Below are 13234 nucleotides of genomic sequence, written 5' to 3'. Positions count from 1 at the left end.
CAAACTGGAGAAACTTCTCAACTTTTAGTTTTCAGACGACGGCGCTCTCAACTCAGCACGCTCGCCGTGATGTGTCACTTTGTATCCAGACCTCCTGCTGGATTCTTCTTCATATTTCACACGTCTTTGCAAACTGTGAGGTCGCACACAACAAAACAGAACAACAGAGATGCATCTGTGCGGACGCTGTTTGATCCCAGGGAAATGAATGAATCGGATATCTGATCGGAGACCGAAGCAGAGTAGTGTTACTGGTCAGACTTGTGCCTTATAGAGCTCTTCAAAGTCCTGTTTCACTTTTTTCCACCCAACACACACGCACACACACCTGCAAATTAAATTTAATAAATAAGACGTACAATGTTGTAAGGCAAAGTTGATCATGCACTTGTCACGATAAACAACATACATGGCAGCAGAATCACTCCCACCCACCAACCCTTCATATCAAGCTTTCAGATTGTTGCCTGCTGACATCCTGATCTCGTACATCTACCCCCGATTTCTGCAGCAGGGTGAACTCTTTGTTCGGGGGAGTCGAAGCAGCAGGCTGGACCCACTGTGAGGTTTAGACACGCCAACTACAGCTGGAACTGATACAGGACGAGTCAGAGGCTCGGATCCAGCACCCAACTGCTATGTGCCTCAGGACGTCCCGAGATAGCTCTGCAGCTTCCTTACTGTACTTCTGTCCAAAGAGCAAAGGTCAAAGTCAAACGTAGTGTTTGTAATGTGGAAGTGTCCGGTCTCTTCAATCAGGTTTACAATCTGCAAGACAGACAGTGAGAGTGGTGGGCACAGGCTGGGTCAAAGTAAAGTCTGCAACTATTAACTATTGTTATACATTACTACTTCATCATTATTATTTCGTCTAAGGTCTAATATTTATTTTAAACAAGCAGATTTCTTTATGCAGTCATCTGCTGCAGGCACAGCACGCTCTCAGCTGGCCAATCAGAAGAGAGCTTCGACCTGCGCTAACGTGTTTCCTCAACTGGTCGATTTAAACCGTGTGAATAAAATCTGAGATCTGAAAATCACTGAATTCAGTTTTTACATCTGACACGGATCCCAAACTTTGTAGAAGTGGGTTTGCGTCTGATGGACGTATCGGACACTGCTGACATCAGCTCACCTGTTGCAGTATGTGACCTTCTCTTAGTGTCATTAGTCTTTTATGCAGCTCCACCAGCTCATCCAGGTAAACCTGAAAAGCACACAGCAAACACGGCTGTCATGATGTAGCAGTGGCTGATGGTAACAAACCCCAAGACATAACAACACTTTCTATATTTCAGAATATTTACTAGTCTACTCCACATCTAAAAACCAAAGACACTCGTTCTCACCTTATCACACTCCATGCTTTTGTCTTGCTTGCTCTGCTTGGTGGGACTTTTTACTTCCACTATCTGACAGACAGAAGAGCAAAGAGTCACCCAGGGTCACGCACACACCTGGATACTGTGGCTTTCAATCATGCTGATCTAAGACATAAGCCAGTATATTACTGATATGATTACCTGGTTATTAGTAGACTTTAATAAGGGCGGGGCCTCACTGCACGACAGCGGGGAATGGGAGGAGCTGTCACTTCTGCTGCCATCACTTAAACTAATCCTAAGTATGAAGTCACAAAAAACAAAGACATTAAAACTGTTGTCTCAGCTGTTAGCTAAAAACCGCTAACAATGAAAAATCCCCCATGAGCAGCATGTGAGAGAGTGGGGACGAAGGACGGTCTTTAACAGGAAGATGACTCTCGCAGAATCAGTGTCAGGGAGGGGCCTGCTAGATCAGGGGTGTCCAACTCCAGGCCTCGAGGGCCGGTGTCCTGCAGGTTTTAGATCTCACCCTGGGTCAACACACCTGAATCACATGATTAGTTCATTACCAGGCCTCTGAGAGCATCAAGACATCATGAGGAGGTCATTTATCCATTTGAATCAGCTGTGTTGGATCAAGGACACATCTAAAACCTGCAGGACACCGGCCCTCGAGGCCTGGAATTGCCCACCCCTGGCATAGATGATAGAAAACCGGTCAACTGTTGGAGACGGAGACGATCTGGTTAAGTTATGCTTTTTGGCCAAGGTTGACGGCACGCCTCCACCAACAGGATGGTGGAGAGAGTTGGAAAGAGCTTACATGAAATACTTGAAAAGTTAGTAAAAGGCACGTTGAAAGAACCTTTAGAAACTGTCCCAAGCAATTTTAACCAAGATTTAAATAGCGGCTCTTCATCATTTTACAGGTTTGTTGTTAAAGGCTGGCTCTACTGCACAAACATGTGAGATACAAAGTAGCCCTCATAATAGCAATATCCTGGTTAGAAGGAATTCATTACCAATGTCTGCACACAGCTCTATGAAACTAAACTAGTGTGCGGTTCAGCCATTCGAAAAGCTGCCCTCGGGCTACTAACCTGTGCTGGTGGTGTGCGAGGTGTGCTGCTCGATCCGTGTCTGAATCCACGTCGTCGTCGTCGTCGTCCGAGTGCAGATCCTGCATCACTGACTGCAGCGGGCCAAGCACTGAGTGGAACAGTTCAATAAAGCCTCAGTCATTGCAGTTTAAACCTCAGGAATACAAGCAGAAAGCTGCAGATTGTGACTAGAGCAGGGCGATATGGCCAAAAATATTTATCACGATATATATTTGAAAATTTGCGATAACGATATAACTGACGATATAATTGATGCGAGACAAAATACAACTCCACAACATTACTAGCGCAAAAAGACAACCTTCCATTTATTTTCACTTAAACAAGAAGCTGGTTTTTATGTACATTAAAGCTTTGTAAAAATGGAACAGTGCAAATGCAAATTCCTTGCTGAAAGTTTAACCAAAAGGCATTTCCAGTAGAAATGGGCTGACATATCCTGAGCATAACCATGTATAATATCCACTGAAGTTAAAAAGAGGTGCTTTGCAACATTAAACTGCAGTGTGCAGTACGTATTTTTCTGACCATAAGGTGCATGGGATTATAAGGCACATTAAGCGAAACAAAGCAGTCAGATAAATCAAACTTTATTAAACTCATTCTTCTTGCTTCCTTCACTTCTGTACCATTGATTCATTAATGTTGAATTCTCTGGCAGCTGCATGTTGTTGCAGTATATTAATGACTAACCTCGTATTGTGGATGGATTATCTCAGCTGTTCTCCTGACTGAAGTTTGGTCCGTTTACAGCATCCTGCCATGCGATTGCATTTGTCTCTAACTATCAGGAACGTTAACTTTTATAAGTGGAAAAGTGTTAGTGTTCGTCCTCCAGCTTCACTGTTTATGTTATGCTAACATAGCTGTGTCGCTAGCGATCACGTAGCACATCATTATATAGCAGCTAGCCCAACTTCAGTAACCTTACAAACGTCACTGCTGTTTAGTTTCCTGTCTTCATTTATGTTGGAAGTGATAGCAGAGCTGTACGTTTGATTTTTTTCAGAAATCTCTGTCAGAACATGCAATATCATGCTTAGGTAACTAGCGAAACTAGCAAGCTAACTTCCGCTAGCTCCCTGCTAACTTCTAACTCCGTTAAATGTAATAAATTTTGTTTTCATGGATGCCTGGAAGTTAAACTTCATAGTTACACCTGGTAAAGCAGCAATGCTGATCGTTTTATTAAAGATGAAAGAATTTAGACAGTTTTTAACTCTCAGTGATGCTGCAGTGTTCGTTTGACCTGAAGAATACAGAGTTTAGGACCCAGATTACTCCCAGATTTAAGAGCATCTTAGTCCGACAAATACGACAATAACGACGGCCGCTTTTTTACAAACCAATTCTGGTTCATCTGATTCACTCAACAATCGGCCATGTGCGTATGAAAACAAAGGCACTGCGCATGCGCGTTTTACTCATATTCTATCGCGATATTTCATTTTCCTATCGTTGCCCAACATTATACCGGTATTACCGTGAACGGTATAATATGGCCCAGCCCTAATTGTGACGTTGGTACTGTAAAGCTCAGCAAATGTGGAGATCTGACTTTCAAAGGGAACACGCACACATCTCGAACTCTACATAGCTGACTTACAGCTCTGGTTTTCAATTGTTCTCATTGCTCAGGAAAACAACATGATTCTTTCATGTTCTTCAATCTCAAAATGATTTCGCAGCCTCTCTTACGACGTCTTCAACTTTCTGAACCGACTCAAAGTAAAAGTTTATAAACCAGGGCTGTGCCCGTTTGTTTACAGGCTCAAAGTGATACTTTAAGAAGATTTGTGGTAATAATGTTTCTGATCATTTACACAAAAAGATATTTTCGGCAGCATTTCTAAGTTTGATTAAATGAAGGGCATCCCATGATTGCTTCCAATGAGCTACTGTCACTGATGACACAGCGCCGTTTGCAGCAGCGTGAAAGTGGCACGGCACTGCAACACAGAATAAGTCAAATGCAGTACAGAAACAGTCGTAGTTTGGCCTGGAAACTTTTGTTAAACAGTAACTAAAGTAACTTAACCTTGTGACTTTTTAGGAACCTGCACAATATTTTCACAATAAAACTGAAGACTCTCTTCTACCTGGGATGTTGGGTCATGAGTTGAGCTTTTTAACCTGCTGCTTTGGTCTTGCACCATGTACTGTATCAGTAACTTTCATCCACTGTTTGCTCTTCCTGTCACATGACGTCCTTCAGCCACACTTGGTGGAGTCATTTGTTTACATTTGGGTCACACACAGCCTGACTGTAGCGCACAGTTTTTTCACCTGAAGGGCTGAAACAGGTTCTTGCATATGTTGCAGAGCACTGTGATTGTTGGAGGTTCCTGAAGTTGCTCCACTGCAGACTGACACATGTGGCTCTCACTCCCAGACATGCCCAGGCTTGTCTCTTAATTACATGCACTAGGGATCATAACCACCTGGTGTTGCTATAGCAATGATATCTCAGTACGACAGTTTTGTATCACGTAAGAATTTGTACCAGTATGATTGCAGACAATATGATATACACAGCTAGTTAATGCTTCCATTTTACAATAATAAAGCTTATGGTTTATATTAGAATATGTAGGAGGGATCACTCTCCTCAGCCTTCCCAGCCCAGCGGGCTGGGAATGAGAGTTCATCCACTGCAGGAGCACGATGTAGAGTGGCTACATAAGATGCAGGTTCAGGCATACCAGGCAAATTCAAGGTCTGGCTATACCAGCATGGTATAGTACCAAAACTCATTGGCAAGTCCTGCATAGGGCGTTAGGGACTCGGGCCCACCCACTTCCAACAATGGGCAATAGCTGAGCCCTGGCTGAGGAGAGGCATGGTCCGAGCTACTAGTAAGCTAACATAAACTAACCAACCCAGTGACATCACATGCTGATGTCGGTAAACGTGTTATATAAACTTAAACTTTAAGCACTTACTTCTTAAATCGAGCTGCACAGACAGCGTTACCTTTGAGAGCAGGGCTCAGTGGTGTAAATTAGCCTTCATACATGTAGCGTTTCATGTCCACTTTAATGATAACAGCTAATTATCTCAAATCGTGAGCATGTTAAATTCCCACCAAGCAGGTTAACGATTATGGTAACTGTGTAACACTTCAGTTTCCTTTACATTGGAGTTTTGCTGAGTGCTGTGCATTGTTGTGAATGTCAGCTACATGTGTCGTAGTGAGGAAAGAGGTTGTGTGTCTGCCTGTGTGCAGGGGTGCTGCGTGTCAGCTGGAGGCGGTGAAACAACACTGTTCAATATCGATCCTGCTGCTAAGGAGCGTTTAATCCAAACAGTGTAGCAACCTTATGACAACCATACCACAGTCTCTACAGGGCACACAATAAGTGTTAGGCTACCACTGTGTACTTGGTGTTACGCTTGCATGACAACAGACTGTTGGACGCATCATTTTGCTTTCTTTGATTTCTACCAGTGAGTGTGATAAGTTTATGTCAGCTGGACCTAAAGTGATGTTAAAAACACTGTTTAAGCTTCACACTGCCAGACTGAATACTTCCACCTGTGTAACACAACAGTTGGACTCACTATAGTCTCGTCACATCCTGACATCACCCCAGCCCTGTCCTCTGTGCATTGTGGAAAGTGACGATGGGAAAACATTCAGACACTTTGTGCTCACGTTAGTTTTCCTCTCCCAGATTCTCCCAACAAGCAGCTGAAGATCTATTAGGATAATTGTTGTTATCACAGTTAATATTCCAGATTTATCTGATTACATCTCAACACCCCACCACCCACCCCCCTTTGTCCTGTGCTGTTGTTGATTTGTTGAAAAGAAAAGTCATTAACAAGTGAATTAAATTCTTCTACGGTGCTGCTGAGCACACGCATGTGTGCGAGGCGGCTGTTTGCTGGTTTGCTGAATGGCACTGAACACATGTGCCTGTACAGTTTAAATCAACCAGGACCATAATGAACCCTGACTCTCACAGACACTCAGGATCCACCTGCCCAGTAAGTCACCCGCTAACTGCAACTATCAGAGCCCTGACCTTCTGCAGAGACGAGTCACACTGAACACAGCAAGTGTCCCTGCTCTCAGATACAAAACCTGCCTTTAAAAGTTCAGAGTAATGAAATCAGCAGTTCTGATTCTAGAATCTGTAGTCTCACACACATGTGCAGAGCACTTTTGTTGTTTTGGTTCACATCGGTTGATATTCTGCTGCAAACAACTAATGAGAACATTTTCTAAAAGCTTTGAGTGTCCATCAGGATCCTGTAGAAACAGCTTCTGGCTGCAGCCGCTGTGGAGCTCCACAGTAACCGGAAACACGTAACTTCAGTTAAATCGACTTTGACAGCGAAAACTAAATTGCGTTTTTGTTACTATTGATGCTGCTGATAAATAAAAATGGTTTTAAGTGTTTTTTTAACACTCTGGGTTTGTTCAGAAAAATCCCCTAAATTGTTCGTGGCCAAAAGTGACACTTGCTGTTTCGCTGATTTATTTTTTTTTTACAGTACATCGCGTTGTGCGTTCTGATTGCTGTAGACCATTGTCAATCAATCTAATCCAGTGTCTCCTGTACAGGAGCGGTCCCCAATAGGCCCATGGACCGGTCCTGGTCCGTGAGTCTTTTGGTACCGTTCCGCGAGAGTTGATCCTCCGGTGTGAAATGTATGGTTGTAGTTGTGTGTCTTATTTTGAAAGAACTATTTACGCGTTACCATAGCGACCAGAGAGCATTAAAAAACAGAGAGGAGGATGTCACTGTCATTGTTGTTGGCGCACAGCTCAAGTCACGTTTATTATTATATTTACAAAATACCACAGTTTCTTTTTTTATTCTTTTGTTGTATTTATCCGCGACACCTTAAAGGTCGTTCCCTGAAAATATCGTCTGACATTAAAGTGGTCTGTGGTGCAAAAAGGTTGGGGACTCCTGCTGTACAGTACAGAATGCGTTTAGCTTGTCGAATTTACATAAATCTTCGATCGCTAGCAGTGTAACTCTGAAGTGCTGCACTGTATGTTTGTACGTTTTCTCCCAAACAAACACAACAATGCCGACGAAACGTTTTGCACCCTCAAATGCACCTTCAGGTTTCATTCCATGATACTGGACTTATGTTTCTACGAAGGTTTGAACTCTAAGAGCGTTTAACATGATAGTGATTTATTGATTCTAACCCTAAATCTATCCAGTAATGTCTGCACATATTTTCAGTACTGATTTTAAAGTGTTTTAATCCTTCTGTCACTCAGGGAACCCAATAAGGATTCAAATACTTCAAAAGTCAACCAATGACATTGATGTGTAAGACTATTTAATAATTATTTATTTTTTATATTTCATTTATTCATTCATTCTTTGCACTGTGATTTAACCCATCTTTGTGTAAAGCAGGGGTGTCAAACTCCAGGCCTTGAGAGCCAGCGTCCTGAAGCTTTTAAATGTATCTCTGCTGCAACACACCTGAATAAAATTATTAGGTCATTAGCATGACTCTACCCTACTCAAGTAAATTTAAATAAATGTAAGTACATACCACCAGGTAGCTCCACTCGTACCCAGTGTAACGGGAAGTGAGAGGGTTAGGTTTTGGCGCTTTGAATGTTCAGTTGTGTGATGCAGCGATTAACGTTTGAGTAAAATATTGGGCTCCCTCGTGTCTTCCCTACATTCCTCCACAATGTACGTGTAACGGTGGACCCAAGAAATACCAGCCGGAGCGACTTTGACAGTGCAGAACTTTTTATTAAGCTCGGGGTTGTACGTAGACACATATACTCCGCGCTCTCTTTCTCTGCTGTCACCTCCGTCTCCGTCTGTCACTGCCAACACATAAAGAGACACAATCACTGTCAGATCCCAGCACACCTGTTCACCCCGCCCCTGCGCCGCCCCGGGAGCTCACTGCGTCACGCCTCCTCTGCAGCTGGCCAAGGACCACACCCACGCCACAGTACGTTTTTGCAAAAATTTACTTCTAGAAGTACTTTTATTGCACGATGTTCATTCACTCATGAGCTGCTGCAACATGAATCAAATGGCTGAACTGCCACCTTGGCGTGCAGTCAAGTTCTACAGTCTGCTAATGATCTAATAATAAGTATTAATATTCCTCACTCACCTTACTAAATGTTTGTGAACACAGCCAGAAACATTTGCATCACAAACACAGACTAGTGTTTATTAGCAGAAGCTTTTGGGTGGTTGCTCTCAAACCTGTGTACAAGTTGAAGCATTAATGGTCCCTTCACTGATTTCCAGGTATCCAATGTCAGGGCTAACAGATGGATTCAGACGCAGGCAGCGTTCTGGCAAGCAAAGGGTTGACAATTTATTAACACAGAAGGGAAACCACAGTGATGTGTATATACAGTGCATGGGGCAGGGCTTCAGGGCTCCAGGGGAAGGAATCCACACTCGCTCCCCACTCGGCCCAAACTCCGCCACTCCTCTTCTTACGCACACTCGCTTCTCCACAGCCACTCTCGCTCCAATTTCCACTTATGTTGACACACACAGGGATCACAGGTCAGGGTCCGCCACCAGTTCCGGGGAGATCTAAACACAAAGAGTCCAATTAGATCAATACGCCACACAACACTGAGAGAGTTTGTCTTAGGAGAGCTGAGAGCACGAACATGGGAGGTTCAACATTCCAGTGCCGAATACTCCGTGCCGCAGCGTTAAATAGGCAAGGGGGACGCCGCCTGATCAGCAACAGGTGTAGAAATCACCACAGATACGTGGGCCAAGGGTGAGAGCCCACAATGAGCTCCACCCAGGGAAGCAGGAGAGAAAACAAAACAAACCTGTGGCCAACATGAGCGAGCCGGAGAGGCACAGGGACCATGACAGCCAATACCAAGTGCACAAGTTCACCCCAGATGGTTCCTCTTCTCTGTAACTTGGAGGATGTGGAGTAGGCTGTATTTTAATAAAAGACATATCAATCAATCAATCAATCAATCAATCAATCAATAACCATGTCTAAAAACAACACAGGTTGACCAAAGTGCTGTACACAGTAAAAGAAAAAGTAAAAAGTAGAAACAAATACACACAATGAACAAAACAAAAAATAATCCCAACTTTCGTTTTTTTTTCTGAAGGGGTCAAACACTTTTATGCAAGAATGACAGCGAGGTGAAAAACCTTCACCCGCAAGAAAACTCGAGCTGTGACTCATAGTACGAACACACACCTCACAGTAACACACTTTAATTGTTTAATGTGAACTTTTTGCCAAGCTAGCTAATCCTGACCAACACACCAGACACAGAAGATAAAGGAACGATGTTTTACTGTTAGAGACAGAAAGGTTAAAACATTTTGGCAGAGGGCTAAAAGGGGCTAAAATTACCCAAAAAGAAATTCCATTTGACCAAAAACACTTAATTTTTAAAAAATTAAGTATATAGTTATGAATAATGAACAAATAATTAACAAACTGGGGTTTATAAATCGTGTAACACATCCTTATGGTAAGAAATTTTACCTTAATGCGTTACATGTGTTAGAAGTCAATGTATCTTTAACAATATACTCCTTATTTTATATCTCCTGATCCTTCACAGAGCTGCATGAACCTGTTGTTGATGTCAGAGAGTCAAACTCTGCTGAAGAGTGGGTTGTTTCCTGTTCAGCCACTGGTCGACCTGCTCCCACTGTAACACTCAGTGTCTCACAACAACACCTCAGCTTCTCACAGTACAACACTGTCAGTGTGTCCAACACCAACGCTACATTCACTGTCACCACTACAGCTGTGCTCTCAGGTTCACGTAAACACAGCACACAGGTGGGATGTGCAGCACGAGTGCTCTCTGCTCCTCACAGAGAGGTGATGGAGACGATTCCTGAGGTCCAGCAGACGTCAGATTATCAGTGATGGTGAGAAACTGAGATGCAATAACAATGCATTGTGGTAGTATGCATTTTCTCTTTGATCAATAATTGATGTATTCATTTTGATCAGTGTCACATTTTTCCTGCTTTTTCAAGTTTCCTCCTGGATCATTGTATTAGCTGCAGTATTGGTGATGATGGTGTTTGTCAGTGTTGCTGCTCTGCAGTAGGCTACTCTTTAAAGAAAAAGACCAGATAACTTTCATTTTTCATTTCTTGTCATTTTTTTCTACACCAAAATCTATCCAATAATATCTGCATAACATTTTCTACTTGTGATTTAGTTATTAATTCTTTGCTTCATGATTCAATCGGTCTTTGTCTAGTATTAAATTTTATGTTTCCCATTTAATCCCACTGGCTTTAAAGTGTTTCACCAGATTTTTACGAAGTATTTCCAGTCTTTTGTTGTCTCTGTCCCAAATGTTCTGAAATGTGTTGCATGTATTAAAAGAAGTTGGACTTTACCAAAAAATGTACTATGTACTTATAAACTTACATTTATGAAAGCTGAACAAACATTGATATACTTGACTTTTGTAACAGTGAAAAGGCGATCTGTTTTTATTGATAAATATATATGTTTGCATTACTGTTATTTAGATTGCCATGTTAGAACGTAGCAAACAACATTGTTTGTTCCTCTATGGTTTCTTTATTTTTACAAATCTAAATGTTTTTTGTCAAAAGATTAATAATTTCATATTGAGGTCAGATGGTCAGCAGTTTTGATGTTTTTGCAGAGATTTTATTTTTTGCAAAATAGCACAAGTAAACATTAAAAGTAGTTCCTAAATCAAGGCATTTATTATTAAGACGGCCATTATTATGGCCCTGTGTGGAAAAAGTGATTGCCCCCTAAACCTAATAACTGGTTGGGCCACCCTGAGTAGAAACATCTGCAATAAAGCGTTTGGGATAACTGGCAATGAGTCCTTTACGAGGTGGTGGAAGAATTTCTGCCCACTCATCTTTGCAAAATTGTTGTAATTCAGCCACACTGGAGGGTTTTTGAGTATGAACCACCTTTCCAAGGTCACAGCACCTCAATCAGATTCACGTATGAACTTTGGCTAAGCCATTCCAAAGTCTTTATTTTGTTTTACTTAAGCTGCTTAGAGGTGGACTTGTTGGTGTGCTTTGGATCAAGTGCACTTCAGCTTGTGGTCGTGAACAGATGGCCAGACATTCTCCTTCAGGATCCCAGAAACTGGATTCTGTTCATCTTGACGTTGCATCTCCAGACTGAGAGATCTCAATTACTTTGTTTTTTATTTAAATTAAATTAAATTTTAATTAAATTAAAATTGCAATAACTTTATGTTAATTTCAGTGCACTTTCACATTTCTTTAAATTCAAACTACAGTCCTGTGAATAACTAGAAACATGGGGTCAGGTGGCAGAGCAGGTCAGCCACTAATCAGAAGGTCGGTGGTTCGATCCCAGGCTGCCTCCTGGCTGCATGCCAAACCCTAACCCCGTGTTTGCCTACTGGTGGTGGTCAGAGGGCCCGGTGGCGCCTGTGTCCGGCAGCCTCGCCTCTGTCAGTGCGCCCCAGGGCAGCTGTGGCTACAATGTAGCTGCCATCACCAGTGTGTGAATGTGTGTGAATGTGTGTGTGTGAATGACTGAATGTAGTGTGAAGCGCTTTGGGGTCCTATGGACTAGAAAAGCGCTATACAAATGCAGGCCATTTAGAAACACTTCTAGCAGCACAAATGTGAGCTAATTGTTTTCTGCTTGACTTTATCAGTCTCTCATATTGTTGTGGAGGAATGTTGGCCCACTCTTCATTACAACGTTGCTTCAGTTCTTTGAGGTTTGTGGGCATTTATTTAAGCACAGCTCTCTGAATGTCCCAGGTTGAGGTCTGGACTTTGCTTTTCAGCTATTCTGCTGTAGATTTGCTGCTGTGTTTGGGATCATTGTTCGACTGCAAGACCTAAACTTTACCTATTAAACAGTTAACTCTGTATTTTACACTTTATGTGAATATTGTTGCAGATTTCAATTATTAATGTTTTTATAACTTTGTTCTTTCTTATATTTAATATTATACAATATTTATACTTCATGTCTCTGTCTTCTTTTGAACACTCCAGCACAGCATCACTATAACTTTGTCCTCACTGACAATAAAGCTGTTTTATATATTTCATTGCAAATGTTTCAAGCAATTTGTAGCTGTATCTTAAGATATTTTGTTAATAATATAGTATTTTATATTGTTTTTTTCCCCATATTTGAGAAATATTTAACATGTAAAAGTCTGTTTATGTACAATTTGGTGATATTAGCCCTGATTATTGGAGGAACTTGTACATGAAGCAGATTTCTGAGACTTCAGATTTGAAGGTTGTTGTCATATAATCTTTTTTTTTTTTTTTTTTTTTTTTTTTTTTAAATGACATCAGAAACAGCAGTATGCGACATTACGTGATGGCAGAGCTTCAGTTCATCCTTTGTCATTTTTTTTTTTTTTTTTTTTTTTTTTTTTAATAAATAGGACAGGGGGAATGAATGAGAGAGAGAGGGGGAGAGAAAGAAAGAAAACCAAAGAGGAGAAGAGACGGTGAGAAGGGGGGGAAGAGAGAGAAAAAAAAAAGAACTCCTGGGTCACCTGTATGGAGAAAAAAACAAAAAAAAAACAAACAAAAAAAACAAACAGAGGAGACAGCAAACAACAAAGAGCAACATAATAATAGAGAAAACAAAGCACCATCACAATAAACTAGCTAGTCATAGATATCAATATTTACTAAATAATAAACGATATTGTGCAGCACGCAAGATAGACAGCGCACAGTGTGCTTTGAGGCAGCAGCCAAGAAAGCTTTAGTCCGTGTCTGTGAATACCCATGTGTGCATACCTGTGTGGATCAGCATGCT

General features: G+C 41.7%; 1 protein-coding gene and 1 long non-coding RNA gene across 2 annotated transcripts; both read right to left on the bottom strand.

Annotated features, from left to right (window-relative positions):
• Positions 1-325: 325 nt before the first annotated feature.
• On the bottom strand, positions 326-2511 carry LOC146712447 (protein AF-9-like). The gene is made up of 5 exons (XM_085452632.1): positions 2426-2511; positions 1524-1620; positions 1350-1412; positions 1136-1207; positions 326-768 (listed from the first exon to the last, which is right to left on the bottom strand). The coding sequence occupies exons 1-5, from the start codon at positions 2509-2511 to the stop codon at positions 646-648; spliced, it is 441 nt and encodes a 146-aa protein (XP_085308758.1). The 3' UTR covers positions 326-645.
• Positions 2512-8745: 6234 nt separating this feature from the next.
• LOC146712446 (uncharacterized) lies at positions 8746-9521 on the bottom strand. The gene is made up of 2 exons (XR_014917042.1): positions 9249-9521; positions 8746-8997 (listed from the first exon to the last, which is right to left on the bottom strand). It is a non-coding gene; the product is annotated as an uncharacterized LOC146712446 (long non-coding RNA).
• Between the last annotated feature and the right edge of the window lie 3713 nt (positions 9522-13234).

The sequence above is a fragment of the Copadichromis virginalis genome, linkage group LG3 (assembly GCF_057382275.1).
Source record: "Copadichromis virginalis isolate Kocher_CV1m ecotype Utaka linkage group LG3, C_Virginalis_male_GT1.1, whole genome shotgun sequence".
Taxonomy (NCBI): domain Eukaryota; kingdom Metazoa; phylum Chordata; class Actinopteri; order Cichliformes; family Cichlidae; genus Copadichromis; species Copadichromis virginalis.
This window is presented reverse-complemented; position numbering and strand designations above follow the sequence as displayed.

Coding starts and splice junctions, on each gene's coding strand:
- LOC146712447 (XM_085452632.1), bottom strand. CDS start 2,511: ATGCAGGATCTGCACTCGGACGACGACGACGACGACGTGGATTCAGAC. Junction 1,621..2,425: donor CTCGCACACCACCAGCACAG/GTTAGTAGCCCG, acceptor CTTCATACTTAG/GATTAGTTTAAGTGATGGCA. Junction 1,413..1,523: donor TAAAGTCTACTAATAACCAG/GTAATCATATCA, acceptor TCTGTCTGTCAG/ATAGTGGAAGTAAAAAGTCC.